Source organism: Electrophorus electricus, chromosome 24, assembly GCF_013358815.1.
Source record: "Electrophorus electricus isolate fEleEle1 chromosome 24, fEleEle1.pri, whole genome shotgun sequence".
NCBI classification, from domain to species: domain Eukaryota; kingdom Metazoa; phylum Chordata; class Actinopteri; order Gymnotiformes; family Gymnotidae; genus Electrophorus; species Electrophorus electricus.
In genome coordinates, this window is record NC_049558.1 from 10,863,405 (window position 1) to 10,885,295 (window position 21,891).

The 21,891-nt window shown below is 43.7% G+C and overlaps 1 protein-coding gene across 1 annotated transcript; it reads right to left on the bottom strand.

Moving 5' to 3' along the window:
- Positions 1-42: 42 nt before the first annotated feature.
- Positions 43-21,340, bottom strand: col9a3 (collagen, type IX, alpha 3). The gene is made up of 32 exons (XM_035522250.1): positions 21,167-21,340; positions 20,353-20,421; positions 18,424-18,459; positions 17,826-17,897; positions 17,329-17,382; positions 15,749-15,784; positions 15,120-15,143; positions 14,889-14,942; positions 13,485-13,538; positions 13,282-13,323; positions 12,589-12,645; positions 12,189-12,242; positions 11,551-11,604; positions 10,699-10,752; positions 10,456-10,509; positions 10,220-10,273; positions 10,053-10,106; positions 9,885-9,938; positions 9,748-9,801; positions 9,477-9,521; positions 8,193-8,246; positions 7,774-7,827; positions 6,787-6,840; positions 6,428-6,499; positions 4,221-4,256; positions 4,016-4,060; positions 3,795-3,827; positions 2,807-2,953; positions 2,639-2,693; positions 2,333-2,515; positions 2,132-2,209; positions 43-1,887 (listed from the first exon to the last, which is right to left on the bottom strand). Exons 1-32 carry the CDS (start codon positions 21,230-21,232, stop codon positions 1,706-1,708), a joined length of 2,034 nt encoding a protein of 677 aa, XP_035378143.1. The 5' UTR covers positions 21,233-21,340; the 3' UTR covers positions 43-1,705.
- Positions 21,341-21,891: the final 551 nt, after the last annotated feature.

Below are 21,891 nucleotides of genomic sequence, written 5' to 3' on the forward strand. Positions count from 1 at the left end.
AAAGACTTCTTAATTTGTGCCTCTGTATGACATTAATGTTTTTCATATTGTTCATAACAAACTCCAGTTTATACTGGAGCAATATCTCCTAATCCTTCACCTGTATTCTGTAGCTTCATACATTTTAAATATTTAAATATAACCACCTGCCAAAGTGCCCTCGTAATCCGTGGAATAGATTTGTTTTCGTTGGTGTCTTTTCTGCCTGTATTGTTGTGTTAGTTGTGTCAGCTCCAAAATTTGTTCCCCTGAATCAGGTTCTGGGATTGTTTTTTTTAAACTATATGATTGTGAGCATACAGGACTAAACCTTTTTACTGAAAAGAGCAAACTGCTATACAAGACTCAAACAACAGATGGCGGTGTTCCTCCATGAGATCACATAAGTGACCGTGTACTTTCAGTTTGATACTTCAGTTTAAAGTCATATAGTTTTAAAATAATATTTGCATTTTAATGAATACATCTGCAGTTTAACTCATTTGTATTTCATTAAGGTTTATCTCCTCTGTTCACAGTAAATTAACAAAAGCTTGTATTTGGTGCAGATTTTAGTCTGCTTATATTTATGAATAGCTTTTGTTTGTCAGTGGGTTTTAATATATAGTTAATGGTGTTTGTTGTGCTTTTGTATTGTTGGTTTGAATAAATGTTTGTATTACTTGTTTAAGTAAATGGCTAATAGACCTTGACGTCTAAGAGAAGAATAACATTTTACTGAAAAGTGGCTTTATTTTGTAATTCTTACAACACGGTGCTATAGCGTCTCACTGTACATACAATAGTAACCCACAAATAATAAATAGTACTTAAAGTCTTGTATATTTAATTGTTACAGCACCAGTACATAGTGGATGTGATGGAAATTCCAGACAAACTTCATAGTTATTGTACACTTACAGTTCTTAAAGCATCCAAACTGATGCTTTGTTTTTTGTTTTTTTTTAAATTGTTTTATTTTTGTCAGATGTGGATTTGTCATCAAACACAGTAAGAAAGAAAAAAAAATAAACATGAAGGTTTGCATAAAAAACAGACTTGGAAGACACTACTGGTCCAGTAATATACAAAATACTTCAACACATTTTCATTACCTTGCACTGATGCTTCCAGATTGGAGATTTCTGTGATGTTTTGCTACATTCTGAGGTAAAATTGCTCCTTTTCAGGCAGAAAAGATTGTGCTGCACAAGACTTCACACTGTTGTGTGCATTTTTTGTTTTGTTGCACTGTCAAGACAATCACAGTTTTAGCTTTACAGGAGTCTGTACAGGGGAACTTCAAGCTAGAATGGCCATTTAGGAAGGAAGTAAATTCGGTTTTTACACACACATGTACAAAATATGGGTTTTAAAACTGGCCAGTTTTAACCATTTCAGCGTTTTTGCTTCATGTTTGTACACATCTTTATGCACTTGCTCTTCATTCCTCATTCACAGAGTCCTGAAATCTTTCAGCTCACTCATTCCCGATTCCCAGTATTTGCCGTTCCTAAACCACTCAGATGATGTACCATCATTTTTGATTTCTCACGTCCACAGATGTTCTCCTTTTATTTATTTACTCATTTATTTATTTTTTTAAAGCTCCGAATAACATTTCTAAAAAAGAACTCTGTGGTTTGCTTTTATTCCCCTTGTTTCCTTGCTCCTCTTCCTCACTCTGGGGTGCAAGAGTGTTCCTGAAAGAGGAAGGCCTTGGGGTTTAATTCTTGGGGTTGGTTGACTTCCCGTGAGCCATTGTGCCCTGGCAGGCTGATGTGTCGCAGATTCCAGGGGGTCCTTGGTGCCCTGGCCTGCCTGGCCTGCCTGGTTCTCCGGGCGCCCCTGGATCCCCAGGAGCGCCATCACGCCCATCTTTAACGATCCCCGCTACTCCTTGGAGACCTTTTAAAATGAAGGAGCAATTTCATCAGCATGCATAGTTTACATTAATCATATTAACCACCCATACTTATCCCAACACATGCACACACACAAGAGCCTCTTTTATATAGAGTTAAATGAATGACTTGCTAACTAATTAATGCATTTGAGCATGTGGTCTCTGATCTTTAGAAACAGGTTAGGAGATTGTGGCATTCACGTCTGTGTTTTTATGCATATGGAACAGTGTGGTGTTCAGTCATGCCTGGTTCCCCTTGGTCTCCCACTGGACCATCAATGGCCCTCCCGATGTCTCCTTTATCACCTGGTTCACCGACATCACCTACAGGGATTTGACCATAAACATCTGATCAGAGACACTGCTGTCTCTCCAATGCTGTGAAGTGATGTGCTTGGTTAACCCTGGCAGGTATTGCCAGTGATTCTCTCGTGCTCCGTGGCTCACCTCTGGTGCCTGGATCACCCAGATCTCCAGGAAGCCCTCTGTATCCCGGCGGACCACGAACTCCAGGATGTCCGATGGACCCAGACTCTCCCGGCTTTCCAGGAGGACCAGCCGGTCCTGGTCTGCCCACTGCACCAGGTGCCAGGGGCCTCCTGAGGTTAGCAGCCAACTGTGCAATCTGGTCTGGAACAGGGTAGATAGCAGCATTTAAGCTTTAGCTTCAGCTTATGCACGCTATTGCTTATATATTGATTATATGGCAATTATATAGCTATTGATTATATAGCAATTCATGGACATTCTCACCATCAATCATTGATCCACACAGTTCTCTTATATGCTGTTCACTTGCCAGTTTTCCCTAAAAGGGATAGAAAAGGACATACTATATACACATCTACACTAATAGGCTTGACCAGGTCATCGAAAGTGATGCTGGTATGGAAACTCCAGTTGTCCACAGTAGCTACTCACAGGAACGCCAGTCTTTCCAGGAACGCCTGGTAGACCCTGTTCTCCTTGGAATCCCATCAGCCCTGATTTCCCAGGTGGTCCTCTAGCACCAGTCTCACCCTGTGGTCCTGAGACTCCTTTGGGTCCCAGCTCACCACGCTTCCCTGCCTACAAGCAACAGTGCAGGTGGGGTTTTGGTTTTGGTTTTGGTTTTTTACACATTACATACTTGAAGTTCTGCCATCATCCGGTTCCCAGTTTAATTAGCAGCTGTCTTCCTAATTTGCTCAAACTGTTTCAGACTCGTGTTTCCATCTGAAGAGGTCATCTGATTCATGTGAGGACAATTGAACATCCAAAAAAATTAATCCACTTGATCACCCAAAAAACCCCCCACCAAAAGTATTGTTATTGATATAAAGTGTTGTTACTGATGTATTGTTATTGATGTTGCTGTTACTGACGTAACATATTGTTACTGGTGTAAAGTATTTTTCCTGGCGGGGCATGTGGTGCAGGCAGGAATGCTGCTCTCTTTGGCACCGAGGTGGCAACTGCACTGGGTAATTTGGCCTCTTCCTCCCCAGATAAATAGAGGAGTGCTAAAAGACTGCTGGGACTCAACTAACAAGCGTGCGACAGGCACATCAGAGCAGACTTGGTAATTACATTAATTGGCTTGTGCGAGTTTTCAGTTCTGCTCCTTCCCCTGACTCCAAGAAAAATCATATTACAAAAACTAAAGAAGCTAGTCCATTAGGATAATTAATCCAGTTTAACCTGCTCATAATCCATTCAGAAGCAGCAATTTGGTCCCTCTGGAGTGCTCCGATATGTGTAGATGTGTGTGTGTGTTTGTGGGTATGTGTGGAAGTGCGAATGGAAAAAGGTCTGAAAGTGAGAGTAAGTACACTTTCAAAGTTTTCTCAAAAACACCTTTTTCTGTGCATGTTCTGTGTTTGTTCTGCAATGTCACATCATTAAATAGTACGTGTGAATTTGTGCTCACCTCTCCTTTTTGTCCAGTAGGACCAAACGGGCCCTGCAGAAAAGACAGGTCAAAGGTTCACCTTTATATCACCTGATTGCAGTTAAAGCATCTTCAGTACATCCTCATCCTCACACAGAAACTTAAAAATATGTCCGTTTACTGATCGCATCATGGGTGAAATGCCAGAGAGCAGCATTTCCATATTTTGGTCCACGTGTTTTTAAAAATCAGTCACGTACCGTTTCTCCATTCTCTCCTGGCAAGCCATCACTTCCAGCCATACCCTAAACGGAACAAAATACAGGCTACATAAACAATACATACAAGCTACATACGCAGTCATACAGGCTACATAATCCAATACAGGTTACATAAACATTTCACATTGACACGCCGCTGAGCAGTACATAGCTATGCACTCAGAGTACACAGAAGGATCCTTACCATGTCTCCTTTAGGTCCTGTAGCTCCTGCAGGACCCTGTGAGAGGGAGAGGAATGAATTAATAACGAATAAGTGTTATGGCCCACTGGGCCAATGGGGGGGGGAGAATGAGGTCCTTATGGTGACTGAATGTCATGATTATATGGAAACACTGACATTTAGACAATTGGCTTTTCTCAATGAGAATTTTAAAAAATAATAATTCTAAATATTTTTGATTACTGATGTTTAGAGCTAGGTTTATGTTTACGTAACTAACATTATTTAGCCATAATATTATACAGGTCAGTAGAAATATCCCACATGTAAGAGGAGTGAAGTAATCCAAGACTGTGTGTGGAGGAGTTGTGAAGTCCAAGACTGTGTGTGTGTGTGATTTGTGTGTGTGTGTGTGTGATTTGTGTGTGTGTGTGATTTGTGTGTGTGTGTGTATGTGTGTGTGAGATTTGTGTGTGTGTGTGTGTGTATGTGTGTGTGTGTGTGAGTGTGTATATGTGTGTGATTGTGTGTGTGTATGTATGTGTGTGTGTGTGTGAAGTCCAGGCACTGGCAGTATAAAGACTGTCTTTGTTCTGCTCCTTAAAACAGGAGGCGGCTTTGTTTGAGAGGAGGAAATAAGCCTTCCTCTGTGTGTGTGTGTGTGTGTGTGTGTGTGTGTGTGTGTGTGTGTGTGTGTGCGTGTTTGAGTTCTTAGAAGCTGGCTTAATTCTCAAGAAGTTCTGCCAATACTGTATGACATCCTTTAGTTATAATTTGATAAAATTGTTTATTCAGAATAAAACTGCTCATTTTATGCAGACAAAAGGAAAAAGAAAATAGGAAAAATGTATGAATATTAATTTAGGAAGACCCAAACTGGCAGTAACCTTGTGAATCTCAACAAACAAACAATTTAGTGATGTTTCAGTCACAAACTGGCCGTGCAAAGCCAAAGACGTTAGTCAGGACAACAAAGAGTGTAATGAGTTCAGTCCCCCATGGCTACCCTCAGTCCAGCAGTTTAAGAATAAAATCTTTAATAGTCTTATAATTCACCCTTTTGCGGCACAAACCCACGTTTACGTGGGACCTCCTCTTTCCTGTACTGCTATCATTGTCCACTGGACAATCTGTAAATGATCTTTGCTCTGTTGCTAAGGAGACGTCATATAAGATATTTTATCGCAGTCTGTTGCCATGCAGATGTTTGATCTCCTTTATCCTGTTGCTGGGTGAAACGGCGATATTCTGTAATGGTAATTACATTCCAAGAATATGCAAGATTCTGAAAATATGAGGACACATATACTTTTTGTATACTTATATTCTTTTTGTCACACACTGTCTATAAATTTCTCCACCATAAACCAGAGTGTTTCTGACCGTAAACTGACTGTCCTCTGTGCTGGTCCTCTGTGCTGCTCAGAGTCTCTCCACAGATAACGGGTAGTGTGTGTGTGTGTGTGTGTGTGTGTGTGTGTGTGTGTGTGTGTGTGTGTGTGTGTATGTGTATGTGTATGTATGAAAAAATACTTTTTTTAGAAACACTTTTTATACCTAATATTTACATCATGATTATATAGTATCTATATTTTCAACATATACTCAAATCATTTGGGTATATTTGAAGTGACTTTTTCTTTTGTATGTTCTGTTTTTGGATTTTTTCACAAATTTTCTCCCTAAAACGTTCTCCCTAATTTAGTCATATCCAATTCCCACCTGTCAGGCAAGTCACCCCTGTCACATGACAGCAGCCAATCAGGGAGGGCGAGGGCCGTCACATGCAGCCAATCACTGCATCTTTTTGAGCTGTGGCTCATGCATCGCCAGGGGGCGGAGTCACTCACTATCCACCCCATTGGCTATTGTAATTGACAGGGTGGATCGCGTATGCCACCCTTCCCACTCTGAGGGAGGCTCAGCGGATGGGGTGAGCACTTTTCTGTTGCACCACTCGGGGGCGCCGTTCTTAATCGCCCTTCATAAAATGCCCTACGCTAGTGCCTTCACACATCATCTGTTGCTTATATGGAAGGTCAGCTCTATTGGAAAAATTCATCTGTTAAAAATACGTAAATCTCATATTTTCTTTCAAACTGCAAATATTTAAACGGATCGCTTTATTGTTTTCAAAACTGTAACATTTTTTATTTCAAACATTCATTTGTTTTTCATAAAAAACAGACCTGAATGATGGAATGAGAGTGGAATCCTTCCTTTCTTACCCTCTCTCCGAACAGTCCCCGGAGTCCAGTTGGGCCAGGAAGTCCGGGGTCCCCGAGCGCTCCTTTAAGCCCCTGTGAATGAGAGCACAGCCCTGCAGTCTATACACAGCTGAGGGTGACGCATGGCTGACAACATGATCACTAGCACTGACATTTAACAGCACAGCCTCCGAGTTCACCTGCTGTCAGATTAAAGCAAGTGATTGTACAAATACGTTTACGGAAAATCACGCCTGTCGTGGAGTGGCCAGTTCAAGGAGATGGATAAAAGGACAACCACAGCTGGTGCTGTTTGTTAAAACCGGTACCAGTTAATAAAACTGTGGTACCGGTTCTTATACTGTTGTTTGGATGCTAACCTGGAATCCTTTGACACCCTGAGGTCCGGGATTTCCAACCAGTCCGATGGCTCCCTGTAAAAGTGTCAGAAAGTGAGATCGTGCTTCCGGCATGAGGATTACGACCTCACGGGAACGACCTCAACAGATCAATGCTTTACTTAAACTTTTCCTGGAATTCATAAAAGAAAACCAGGTCCTTCTCCTTGCTAAATCACAACAACAACAACAATAATAATAATAATAATAATATTAATTAAAGTTTGATATTTTGATCTTATGTGGAAGAAAAGCCTTTATATTCTTAGGTATGTGACTCTTTGTGCTTTTCCTTCAGTAAGTAATTACAAATCATTAAAATATATATATTAAATAAATTGGGACACAACAGTAATCTGATAAGTGAAAATCTGGACATCGCTGTTGCTAGCCATAATTCATATTTATCTTATTTTCTGGTTAAAAATTCCCCTTTTAACCTTTTTTTTTTTTTTTTTTTGCCAGGCACTCAAAACAAGATTTTGAATGTCTCCTGACAATGTGGTTATATTGTAGTGTTGCTAAGCAACACCTGACTGTTGCAGTCCTCATCTCATAAGCAATCACGGTCTATTGTTTTATTCAACTAAAAAGTATATTTTTTTTCGTTTGCTGTGATTCATCTAATCTTAGAAGCGCGCTCACAAACACCTTAGCATCCCACAGGACACAGGAAACGCTCTGGGAGCCCTCAAGTGTTTCCCCTCATCGTTCTTGTTTTAGAATCTCTCTCAGGGATCTGGCATCTTAAATTCTGCTGTCAGTGATGCGCTAACAAAACAGATTCGGTTAAAAATAGACGAGGGAACGGCTGCTGTCTTTCATGTGCTGTCTTTGGCAGGTCTCGACTGCCAGACCAGTGCTGAGGTTTTCCACTTCTGTTATATAGCCACGGTCTTTAGGGCCTTTATATTACTGTAGGGGGACTTTTATTCTGGCGGTAAAACTTCGGATGTGTGTTATACTCACAGTGATGCCCCTGGGTCCAGCTTCACCTCTCTCCCCCGGAATCCCAATCTCACCCTGGTGGAGGAGCCGGAGAGACGAAGGTGAGTGGGTTTTGGGTTCTACACAGTCTTGCTGCTCATCACTATTTCATGGGTGTAATGATGCTCCCAGCCTCATTAGTGCAATAATTACCACATTAACTGCACAGTAAAGTAATTACACTGACAATTAAACAGTGAGACTTTCACTTGCAATCTGTCACTGCAATATAAAGTAAACTGTGAATTACTACGAGTGTCTTCATAAGCACTAGTTCTAGTTTCTAGTTTCACTTATGGGAGTGGAAACAACAAACACAAACGCATAACCACATTAGCATGCACCAGGTGCCATCTAAGGTGGACTTGAAATTTGTCTGTGGCAGCCAGTCAGATACATACAGGAATACCTGGCTCTCCAGATGGTCCTGCCTCCCCCATCTCTCCTGGATCCCCCTGAATGAAGGATTAAGAAGCTCAGGTAGGTGGGTTATGCATTTATCTGTCCTCAGAACACAGGCGTACGGTCCTGAAGGACATTAACGCAGCGTTTGATGGCGCAGACTCAGAAATCTTTAGTTAATACTGAGGAGTCTTTAAAACAAAAATTGCAATATTTACATGAATTCATTGGAACATTAACCAGCAGTAACTTAGGAAACAATATATGAGAGAGGAATTGTTTTGAACCCTTTGTACTTTTATGTCCAATAGCTGTTTCATATCTAATGGGCGTCGTGGTACATGGGTTTTATTACAGTGATAATACTATCAAGGGTAGAATAGTTTTACACTCAAATGAGCAAAGCTTTCATATTATTTTCATCATAATGGCATATCAAATTAGTTTACACCAGAAGATATTAAGGCGTAGCATCATGGTAATATTGAGATACATGTAATGCAATTTAAATGCTTGGCCTTGTTGGCATTTTAAGATAGAAAAACTCGGCCAAACATGAGACTTACAAATCACATCATCAAACCACTTTTGATCATTAAAGACTGAGACTGTTTAAGACTGTGCGACTAGATCACTTTTAGATCACTTTAACTGTCCATTAAACATCACCAGCGTCGATGACATCATGTTTACCAGGAGAGGCTATGTGATGAACCTGCACAGAGCTATGATGATGTCACTTAATGTGTGTAGCATGTGCACGGCACTGTGACATCACAATGTGTGTAGCATGTGCATGGCACTGTGACATCACAATGTGTGTAGCATGTGCATGGGACTGTGCCATCACAATGTGTGTAGCATGTGCATGGGACTGTGACATCACTTAACGTGCGTAGCATGTGCACGGGACTGTGACATCACTTAACGTGTGTAGCATGTGCACGGCACTGTGACATCAATTAACGTGTGTAGCATGTGCACGGCACTGTGACATCACTTAACGGGTGTAGCATGTGCACGGCACTGTGACATCACTTAACGGGTGTAGCATGTGCACGGCACTGTGACATCACTTAACGGGTGTAGCATGTGCATGGCACTGTGACATCACTTAACGGGTGTAGCATGTGCATGGCACTATGACCTCACTTAACATGTGTAGTATGTGCATGGGACTGTGACATCACTTAACGTGCGTAGCATGTGCACGGCACTATGACATCACTTAATGTGTGTAGCAGTACAACACTGAGTGATGTCATAGGCTGGATGTTACTCACAACTCCTCCTTTAGCTCCCTTTGCACCAGCTTTTCCTTGCAAACCCTGAAAGTGTAAATATGAACACCCACGCACACGCACACACACACACACACAGTAACACAATGCTAAAATCCTGTGAATGCTAGTATAACATCTCCAAATAAGATATTCAGTGAGTATAACTACAAGCTGTTTGCTTTAAACTACTTTTAGTAATATTGCTTTGGCCCACTGCTAATATACATTTTCCCAGGGTGTGATGTGCCTAGGGACTAATCTAAATCCTCACCGGTAAACCGTCGGGTCCTTTCTCTCCAGGGACCCCCGGCCGACCAGCGTCGCCCTGGCAACAAAGAGGAAGAAAAGCTGTTTATGTGCCTGCTTTCTGCAGTGAACCTGCACTGCACGGATGCGGCAGCGATGTACCTTTTCACCATCTAGTCCTTGAGTGCCATCTTTGCCATCTCTACCCAGGATCCCCTAGGAGAGAGAACATCCAGAAGACATCTGCTACCCGCATCTCACACGCTCATACCGCATGCCGATTTGTGCCATGATAATAATAACGGGACAAAAAATGTCACAACCACTTACAGGTTCGCCTTTGGGGCCCACAGCTCCTGGCAAGCCTTTAGGGCCAGTTTTGCCCTTCGGAAAAGAGATTATGGGCATCGTAAGTACAAAACACCTGCAGTTATCACACAAACTGGATCTGAAAGCAGAACTGAAACCAGTCTTGAGAAACCAAAGCAAACACTCACTAGCTCTCCTTTAGGTCCTGTGAATCCGTGAGGTCCTTTCTCTCCAGCGTCGCCCTGGAATTATCAAATGATAAACAGAGAGCTCTTTTATTGATGAGCCTCAGAAGTAAGGAGGAAGACTGCAAAAGGGCTGGGACAATCCGGATGAGACAGAGAGATGACCGGTGGGTGCTGGTGTGTGCTGAGAACAGTCCAGCCCGGCCCGCTGTAGAACACACGGCTGTGGGGATACTCACTGTTTTCCCTATGACGCCAGAAGGCCCAGGTTTGCCTCTGAACCCTGGCAAGCCCTGCAGAGATGGACATGATCACAAAGACATGCAGAACCACAGTGAGTGGAAGGCTCTTCACGCTGTTTGTGTGCATTAGCAGTTTACGTGGGCAGAAGCGCATTCAGTGGCGTGCGTGCGAGTGTGTGTGTGGGTGTGGGTGTGTGCTCTTTAGGGTGTGATGGAGTGAGGGTTTGGGTCAGTGCTCACTCTGTCTCCAACACCTCCTGTTGGTCCTGTCAGTCCTCTCAAACCACGAGGGCCCTGAAAAATCCCCCACAAACCCAGTGAATCAACCAATCACTTTAGCACCATGTCCCTTCCTTTGATGGCATCACCGACTTCACACTAGATACCAGTACAGACGAAATACGGGACTTCCCCACCCTGGCAAGAGCTTGGCCAAGTGTTACAGCATACGTACATCTTACAGTGAGGTTCTCACAGTGTTACAGCATACGTACATCTTACAGTGAGGTTCTCACAGTGTTACAGCATACGTACATCTTACAGTGAGGTTCTCACAGTGTTACAGCATACGTACATCTTACAGTGAGGTTCTCACAGTGTTACAGCATACGTACATCTTACAGTGAGGTTCTCACAGTGTTACAGCATACGTACATCTTACAGTGAGGTTCTCACAGTGTTACAACATACGTACAGCTTACAGTGAGGTTCTCACAGTGTTACAGCATACGTACATCTTACAGTGAGGTTCTCACAGTGTTACAGCATACGTACAGCTTACAGTATTCCACCCATGGAATTGTGATTATACATTCAGGAGATCTATAAACCCAACTACTCACCTGTAGATCCACTTTATAAACCCACCTGTAGACCCACTGTGTAAACCCACCTGTAGACCCACTGTGTAAACCCACCTGTAGACCCACGGTATAAACCCACCTGTAGACCCACTGTGTAAACCCACCTGTAGACCCACTGTGTAAACTCACCGGTAGACCCACGGTATAAACCCACCTGTAGACCCACGGTAGAAACCCACCTGTAGACCCACTGTGTAAACCCACCTGTAGACCCACTGTGTAAACCCACCTGTAGACCCACTGTTCCTGGGATTCCAGGGGGACCAGGAGGCCCTGGATCTCCCTGTAATAGACATAAGGAAATGCACACATGCACAATTAGTGGACATGATGCAATAAAATGCAATGCAAAGCACTTAGACATAAAATGCCCACAAACCACCTAAATCAAACCAGACTGACCTCCTGGACTATACAGACTGACCCTAAGACACCATGCTCTGAAATCCTGGACTATACAGACTGATCCTGAGATGCCATGGTCTGACCTCCTGGACCATATAGACTGACCCTGAGATGCCATGGTCTGACCTCCTGGACCATACAGACTGACCCCGAGATGCCATGGTCTGACCTCCTGGACCATACAGACTGACCCCGAGATGCCATGGTCTGACCTCCTGGACCATACAGACTGACCCCGAGATGCCATGGTCTGACCTCCTGGACCATAGAGACTGACCCCGAGATGCCATGGTCTGACCTCCTGGACCATAGAGACTGACCCTGAGATGCCATGGTCTGACCTCCTGGACCTTACAGACTGACCCCGAGATGCCATGGTCTGACCTCCTGGACCTTACAGACTGACCCCGAGATGCCATGGTCTGACCTCCTGGACCTTACAGACTGACCCCATGGTCTTACCTTTTCACCGTCCTTCCCAGGTTCACCCTTATCTCCCTTGTGTCCTGTGTGCCCCTAAAAAAGGACATATTTGCAGGTGTGATCAATAGATATGCAGGCAAACAGGGTGACTAACAGATGGTGATTAGTAGATACTGAGGTAAATGGCTGATTAGTATATGTAAGATTAGATGGGATGCCTAACAGTAGACTGTGATTAATAGGAAGGCCACGTTATTAGCATATGTAGACACTAATAGATGATAGTAGACCAGGTGATTAGTCGATATGCAGGTAGACAGGTTGATGGTAGAGTTGCTGGTAGACGGGGTGATTAGTAACGGGAGCAGGAGAGGCGATGCAAGGCGGATGCAAGCCGAGTACATCAGCGGTGCGACGCAGCGCAGGGCGTTTGGAGCACCTTGAATCCTGGCATCCCAGGTGGCCCCGGAGGCCCTGGCGGACAGATGGCAGGGCACTGAAAACAAGAAAGATAAAGACATTCTGAACTAGCGTATGAATTATAGGCCACGGTTTCTCATTAAATGACTGTGTAGGTGTATATGCGCACAGTATATAGGCTACATGTGGCATATTTGTGCCAGGCCAGCAGCCCTGGTCTTGGTGATGTGGCAGGCTGACAGCTTGTGTCAGACTGGAAGGAAACTGCAGGGTGGTGGACCTCCACGAGCAGTGTGGTGTATTCCTGCTTTATGCAGAACGGTTCGGGATGGATATAAGGACATTTCTTTTCAGCAGAAATGATGTGATATAATTTCTACTGAAACATTTATAGACTTTGCCTTTGTTAAACAACTCCGGAGAGGACTATATCTTTACAGGCTGTTTGAATTGTGCTGTGGAGAACCAGGCTAGCTAAAAGGGTTTTGATTCCACAATGTTCATCACCTGTTGGAACTTGCTCTGCTGTTTAAGTGAGGTGTAAAGTTGGTATAATTAATACAAATAAAACATATAATTAATAAACTCACTATTTGGACTAACTACCCTAACTGACGTGGTTTCCAATGCCTTTGCTTTTTAGGAAAACGTTTCTAAAACCACAATTGACAATTATTTATGAACTCTGGTGATTTTTATACTAAAATCTTACCAACAGGTCCCCGTTTCCCTCAGGCAGTGCTCCAGGAAGTCCCTACGAAGACAAGGAGGAACACACAATGCCTTAGGCATACACTTGTTTTCGTTGTGACTTAACTGAACAGATGTTTTTCCAGTTTGAGAGGAGCTGTACAGGACGCTAGCCAGTACGGATTGAACAGGTTGGTGTTCCTGAGGGTCTGGTGTGGTACTTACAGGTGGTCCATCTGGACCTGGAAGACCCGGAAGCCCTGGAAGACCCTCTGGTCCCTACAGCGGTGGACAGCAAATACAGGATGATTCAAATCACTTCCCTGAGTGCCTTAGATCCACCTTATTAATAATTTTCCCAAATCCTAATCCCAATCCTAACCCTAACACCACCTAATGGCCTGTGACTGTCAGGGCCATTCAGACAGACAGACTTCTTCTGAATCACAAGTCCACAGTGCTGTGTTATTTATAATAGATGTGGTACCTCATCATTAACACATCAGCAGTATGAAAAAAAAAAACAGGAAATATCTCACATGATGTGTTTGGAAAAGAGATCCTGGATGAACATTTAATGAATATTTGACCAGTGGCTGTAATGTCCCCAGGACCAAGATCTATCAGTCTACATTTACAACACATTTACACTCACAGAATTAACACATTCATATTAGACTGTAAACACAAGAATAAGTGCATGCATAACTAATGCATACAGGCTTGTATCTTATGTGAATATATTAACACATTTAATATAGTTAATGCATAACTAATGCATACAGGCTTGTAGCTTATGTGAATATATTAACACATTTAATATAGTTAATGCATAACTAATGCATACAGGCTTGTAGCTGATGTGAATATATTAATACATTTAATATAGTTAATGCATAACTAATGCATACAGGCTTGTAGCTGATGTGAATATATTAATACATTTAATATAGTTCATGCATAACTAATGCATACAAGCTTGTAGCTGATGTGAATATATTAATATATTTAATATAGTTCATGCATAACTAATGCATGCAGGCTTGTAGCTGATGTGAATAAATTAACATATTTAATATAGTTAATGTATAACTAATGTATAAAGGCTTGTAGCTGATTCAAATATATTAATATATTTAATATAGTTATGTATAATTAATGCATACAGGCTTGTAGCTGATGTGAATATATCAACATATTTAATGTAGTTAATGCAGCAGGTCCCTCCTCTACAGCACCTTATCGCACTCTTTTGATGTGCACTGCAGTTTCTTTACTACTCAAGATGATCTCCTCAGCACTAGTGCAGAGCTCGAGATCATCTCCTCAGCAATGCTGCAAACAGCTGATTGGTTGCCTGGTTGTGTGCTTATCTTCCAAGGTAGCTTGGTTCAAGTTTTGACCAAGCTAACAATCCCAAGCCTGGTTTATCTGCACCAAACCGGCACCCTTCTTCTGAGCTGTAGCACACGCACATGTAAACCGGCACCGTTCCTCTGAGCTGTAGCATTAGCTGATCTGTGGTTTTCCTCTTTCAGTCTACAGTCACTTGTGTTGCAAAGCTGTGTCTGTGATGAAGACAATCTACAAACTCTACAACTACTGTCACTCTTAAATTTAAGCACTCACTGGGGGGCCCTGGGGACCTGCTCCACCTGGCAATCCATTGGCTCCGGACAGCCCCTGAGAAAGAAACACACACACAAACAATGGACCAATATATGTATTCAGCCTACTCTTAATATCAGTGCCATTCTTGGTAAGGTAGTGTATTAAATATCAACAGGAATGATGGTCGATGTGTGGTTGATGGTTGATTGATAATTGATTGACAACTGATTGATGGTTGATTATACTCACAGGAGCTCCTGGTCTCCCTCTGCCCTACGAACGCATGGAGAAGTTTATGATGTCTGGTATGCAGTAATGTACAGTATCCCACAGTAAAGTGTGAATGTGTCATAAAAACTATGGCTGGTACTGCTCAAATATTCCATAAACATTTAATGCACATACATGTTGTGTTCTACACTACACACCTAACCTTACAGTTACACAAACAAGTAAACAATTTAAAAATGAGTTGATGCCGTCATTGTAATTTTGTATATAATCTGTACAAGAGAGTCATTGGGTACAGACGGAGAGGAGGAGATGTACTGTGGGATTATGTAGGGATGGAGTGATGTACTGTGGGATTATGTAGGGATGGAGTGGAGATGTACTGTGGGATTATGTAGGGATGGAGTGGAGATGTACTGTGGGATTATGTAGGGATGGAGTGGAGATGTACTGTGGGATTATGTAGGGATGGAGTGGAGATGTACTGTGGGATTATGTAGGGATGGAGTGGAGATGTACTGTGGGATTATGTAGGGATGGAGTGGAGATGTACTGTGGGATTATGTAGGGATGGAGTGGAGATGTACTGTGGGATTATGTAGGGATGGAGTGGAGATGTTTTGGAGCAGGCAGAGCATGACACTTACAGGAGGTCCAGCAGGTCCGGTGGGTCCAGGATCACCCTGCAAAATTATTTTGCATGAAATTAAATTGCTGTACATTCATGTGTTATACATAATCACTATGAGACACAAAACATGCACATAGAACAAGCAACACAAGCAGGAGGATGACGAAGGTGATTAGAGGATGTTGATGCAAAATCTCTAAATAGAAATGAAAGTTTGGTCACTGATGTCCGCTTAAGATGCAGTTACGATGGACAACCAACAAAAGGATGCACCCTGGACACACACACACACACACACACACACACACACACACACACACACATACAGCTGTGTTTGGAGTGTCTGTGTGGTGTGAGAAAAGAAATGGAGCTGTGGCATTTGGCTTGTGTACTTTTAGAGTAATTTGACTGTGAGCATGTGTGTGTGTTTAAGCATTTCTGTATTTGGTAGGGGGAAGACACAGAAATGAGAGAAAAAGCCACCGAGGGGAAGGACATACATCCATACATCATAATCAATACCGCATAATCAATACAGCATAATCAATACAGCATAAATCAACTCTTATCTGTGTTTACAATAATGATCACAAGCCAAGGATTCTCACACTACATAAGAACCTTTCTAGCATGCTTGGGGAACATTCTCTGTCTGCAAGACTGAGGCTGAGGAAACCTACTCCTGTGTGGTTATCCTTTCTGTAAAGGTTGATATTAAACAGACGGTGCGTAAAATATCACTTTACAAATGGTGAGAGCCCTGATCTTTTGAATTAAGGTCAGATGTTTGTTATTGGGTTGTTGGGTTTTTTTTGGGGGGGGCATACAAAAATGACAGGGGGCAAATCGCCGTTAACCTCTGCGCCTATACCGAACTATTTTTGCCGTATACTGGACTATACAGAAGCTACATCTTGTAACCCGCGATCACAAACACCTCACTCTCACAATAATCAAAGATAACGAGGGAGCCAATGAAGAAGCCTCCTGTGCAAAGCCCTGGGTGGGCGGAGCTAACCTCGGACGCCAGGCCCCGCCGAGAGCCCGCCGGCCCCAGGACCCGTCCCCGGCCCGCTGGAAAAGAACTTGTTTACTGTTTTAGCAGGAGGAGTGTCTTCACACGTCCACGACCCCTAACCCTAACTCCCTGTGGTTGTGCGGTCATACAATACAACCACACTTTCAGTCACACGGCCCTGGACAGAAGGCGTGCACGTCAGATGCTGTCGTGGAGACTGTAAACACAATCTGTGAACGCATAACGCGAGACCGGCTTTTTACATGTGGCACGCTTTCATAAAATATCACCCAAAGCAACATTATGCTGCACAGCCCAGTGCATTAGTGCAGTCAAAACATTCATTTCAGACATAGAAGAAAAAACACCAGAAAAGAGGGAATTTATATTTCATCATCTGAACGAATGATTTTATTTGATTTACGGTGTTTTCGCTCTTCCTTTCCACCGCGCATGCCGTGATTATTGCTCGGCTACACTGTAAACAAGACCCAGTGTGCCAGGCTACTCTGAGTCTATATGAAGTCCGGCGGACTGACAGGAGGCCGAGAGCCTGAGGAACCGTGACAGGTACTTACCAGGGGCCCTGGACGTCCGTCCTTACCGGCCGGTCCGTCAGGACCCGGCAAACCCTGGAACAGCACACGAAACACACCGTTTAACCCATCCACTCACAGAGCACATGATAACAAGCACAGACACGGCCTTTTATTAGAATTAGACGTAATTGGCTCCTAATCTGGTAAACAATTAGCATAAAGCAGGAAAACACTGAGCGTGACAGACAATTAGCAATGTTTTAAAAGGCTGATGCTGTTGTGAGGTTGGACACGCCTGCTGTGCGGAGCAGGACATGCAGAGAAGCACTGAGCATGCACATAAGTCATTTAACCACGAGAATGTGCTGATCTTACACAGATCCGCGTATATTCACCTGCTAGCGGGAAAATCTTACGCTAAACTTTTAGATCTCAGCCTATCTCAGCCTGTGCTACTCAACGTGAATGGGAAAGTCCTGAATAGCTGTGGCCTTAAAAAATAAGTGGTAGTTAAATGATCGCGTGTGTAGACTCACATCCACTCCGGGCAGGCCGGGTAGTCCGGCGGCCCCTGCTGAACCCGGGGCTCCAGCCTTGCCTTTGGGTCCCTGCAGTCAAAATCACACACAATTCAGGGAGACCGAATTTACCATGGACACATTCAGTTAAGCCTCACATGGCAAAACCCAATGGCAATTCACTCTGCTTTGTGTGCAGTTTAATTATATTTATAAAAACAGCACACCGCACACATGAAAATCTGAGATTCTTAATGCTAAGAAATAATATATTCGGTTTAAAACAATAAGATTAAAAACAATAAGAGACAAAAAAAATCAAAACCAAAGGAAAGTAGGAGAAGTTGTGTTACGCCCTGTCAAATTCTGGGCCATGTGCTCCTGGCTGATAAGAGACCAGGCCTCAAAAACCTCACAAAGTTCTAGAAAAGGCAGAAATCTCACTAAATCACAAACTAATTTAGGTTATTTCAAATGCATGAGGTGCAATTAAATACTTAAAGATGTTCCGGTTGAATTCTTACAGACTTTCCGGTTAGATTCTTACAGACTTTTCAGTTAAATACTCACAGACTTTTCAGTTAAACACTCACAGACTTTTCAGTTAAATACTCACAGGCTTTCCAGGAAGTCCAGCAGGACCTAGCTTTCCCTGTACAGTGAACACAGTTTAAAAGATTATTTATATTTTGCATACGTTATTTTATTTATGTGTGTATGATGTCTCAGTGGCCTGATATAGATGAAGATGACATGCTTAGATGAAGTTCAACATTTAATGCTGTTGATGCATGAAGTCTGAGTCGGACCATCTTCGGTACTGAAATCTGCGTGCTTAAGGCACAGGAACAAGTTGTGACAGTGAGGTTTCCACACAGAACCCCTCTGTAAGGTGAAGTGTTTTCTAGTCTGGGGCTTCAGGCCTCTCCCGCACAAACATACCTGATTCCTGAACATCACAGATTAGGACAAGGAGCTCATATAGGCGGAGCATATGGGGGTCCCCACTACTGGGCTGTTGAATCACTGGCTCTCTGTGTGTTTCAGAGACACAGAGGCATGCAGCCAACGTCTGAACAATAAAAAGCTTCAGCCCCGAGTTAAAATCCGCAGCGTTCCAGAAGCGGATTTCATTCCAGTAAAGAATCACAAAACAGCGTCCACGTAAAACCACATCACACCAGCGTCATGTGCTCCAAGCCTTAAAGAGCACATCAAAATATCATAACACATCCCGCCTTGGGTGTTTTTTTCAAGCATTTTGACATTTTAAAATCAGCTGAAACACAAAGTGTTTACATATGCTAGAATTAGCATGGTGTGTTAGGTATGTATCAAACAAGACAGAATAAAATGCCACAGTTATCGTCAGTACGGAAGGGAATGGGTTATAACCGCAAGCCTTGAGAGGCAGAGCGTCTCGCTGAGCTGGGTGATGTGTGTGTGTGTGTGCGCGGGGCCAACACTATGACAGCAGACGCTGGGTTGGCAGAGGGGTGAGGAGCTGAGTGTGTGAGGGAGGGGTGTGTAGAGGGGATGCGCTGGTAACTTTAGAGTGCTGTGGTTGGTTCTGGGTGAGTATGAATAAGGCCTCTGTCTGGACTGTCTGCTCGGCTGTTCTGTTTGCCGAGGAAACATTCACTGTTTTCTTAGTAAACTAACGCACATTTTTTTCTCTTTAATATAACAGTCTCGTGATTGGGCATTAAAACATTACATATGCAAATGTGCAGTACATGGGACAGAGCGCAGGGTGTGGGGAGCATTGTTCCGTAATCTGTGAACTCTGGACAAGGCACATTTCTGTCGTCTCATAGTCAAGGCGTTTATGGCGAGGTCAGTCCCCCTCCTCCAACAACCCGTCAAACCAAGACACAACAGCAAAGAAAGAAAACAATCCTGAAGATGGCAAATGCAAAATATGATCAACGCCGTTGGTCAGCAACACGTGTCAGTCATGCTTCATTTAACTGGGTGTAGCCAATGGGCTCACGGAGGAGGAGCCTTCAGTATACGTTTTTAAGACGGCTGGTGCCACGCTGACCACTATAAACAGGTTCCATCCAGACCTTCAGCTGGTTGAAGGATAAAATCCTCAGCTCAGATTTTTCAAAATGGTCTACATTCTGTCCAAAAGATTACTTTACCATGAGGAATCTACAGAGGTAAACAACATGTCATTACATAACTGAATTATAATCCGAGGCTCAGGCCAGCATCTCTCTTGGTCTGGGAATAACCTGGCCTGTTTAAATCTCAGTGGATTTCCTGCTCCTAACACACCCTGATCCTAGTCTGCAATCAATATGGCCTTTGTGAGATCGACGTGGGTGAGTTGGGAGAACACGGTGCAGTGTTACTCCAGGACCAGAACTGGGAATGTTGGAATGCTGCTACACAGGTCAACAACAGGCAAACCTGGAGGAAAATACGTTCAGGCTGGGCCTCCTTCAAACTGAACCTTCCTGTTACATAATTAAACTGTAACCATATATTAGTGTCAAAGCTTCAGGGCAGGATTTCCGTAAAGTCGTGATTCACTCACATCGGTGCCATCCTTCCCTGGGGGTCCAGGAGGTCCGGGAAGTCCCAGTGACCCACGAGGACCAGGTCTCTGAAACACGCATGAAAACTTTTATCATTACAGAATCGCCATATAATATGTTTCCAGCCATACAACCAATATATTTTCGTTTTCATCATCTTTTATTGTTCCATAGCCTCTTTAAAAATAGACTTTAAACGTTTCCTATTTACTCTTCACGCATCTTTTGAAACCAAATTATTAAATTCTATCAGTATCTAGAAGGTTCAAGAAAAGCAATTGCGCGTGCAAAAAACGCGCATGGGAGGCACAAGGAAGCATATTACGCACGCACGTAACTTCAGATGCGTCAGGTAACAAAACGAACCTTTTTAGGCTTTACTTACTATAATCACAAAGACTTTATAGTTTTAGCTCGTCCCGTGTGTCACAGACTCCGGTGTTTGAAGCGCACGCTCTCTGCGTTCCGTTGGGAACAAAGGCGCCGTTGTGACTCGAGCGCATTCCACAGCGAGACCTCGCGAGCCTCAGTTAGACGTGATGAACGCAATCAGTGCGCGAGGAACACGTAGCACAGACTTCAGGACAGATGCGCAGTACCGCATGTAAACCCGACATTATCTCATTCTAAATGCTTACTATCTTATCCAAAGCCCTCCCTGCATCCAAACGCGTTTGATAATTATTTATGAACGACTTCTGAGCATCACTTAGCCGGGCGTGAATAAACGTGGGATGAATCGTCAACTTTAGGATGCACGCAGCAGCGATGCCTTCACCTTTACAGTGCACGTGTGCTAGGTGCATCACTTACCTGCGCAGCGGAGGACGTCAAAAGCTGGCAAAGCAAGAGCAGCCCAAGAGCCGAGAACAGAGCCATGCCTCTCGCGCAGCGTTCAGCTCCAATTCTGGGTGGGGAAAAATATATATATATATATCCGCGAAGCCCCCTTTCCCTGTCGTAATCGCGCGCTCTCCTTCACCTGACGGCGCGCGGCTCCCGAATGCCTCTCGCGCTGCTGCCAGATAAACCCGAGCCTCCAGCCGAAGGGGCTGAGCTCGCTCGTGCTGTAGCTGCTGAGGTGGAGGAGGGGGAAGGAGCAGGTAAACGAAGGGCGCGAGGCGGTGGGGGTCGCTGCACGGGGCCTGAAAAGTGGGACGCGTTTCAGATTTCCGTCAGGGTGCAGAACGACGAGAACGGCGCACAGGGAGCACGAAACGGATCGTGAGGGCATTCATGCGTCCAAACAGACAATGTGAACTCGCAGATTTTGGCGCGCGTAATATGGATGAAGCCTGGATGTGTGCGAGAGCTCAACATACTTCATCTATTTGGATTATTAAAAACGCAGTGGCTAAACTCGGTTTCATCCGAGAAGACGTGGCCTGAATCTTAAACTGAGGTTCAGGTGGGGTGAGGCCGAACCCAGACCCCATAGCAATTTTGGGTGCAGGGCTTCTCTTCATCTCCGAGTCTCTCTTAAGGATTGACACCGCTCGGTCACAGTGACCAGAGAGGGTTACTGACCCGACCAGACT

Coding starts and splice junctions, on each gene's coding strand:
- col9a3 (XM_035522250.1), bottom strand. CDS start 21,232: ATGGCTCTGTTCTCGGCTCTTGGGCTGCTCTTGCTTTGCCAGCTTTTG. Junction 13,324..13,484: donor CAGGTCCAGATGGACCACCT/GTAAGTACCACA, acceptor TTGTCTTCGTAG/GGACTTCCTGGAGCACTGCC. Junction 10,510..10,698: donor CAGGAGGTGTTGGAGACAGA/GTGAGCACTGAC, acceptor CCATCTCTGCAG/GGCTTGCCAGGGTTCAGAGG.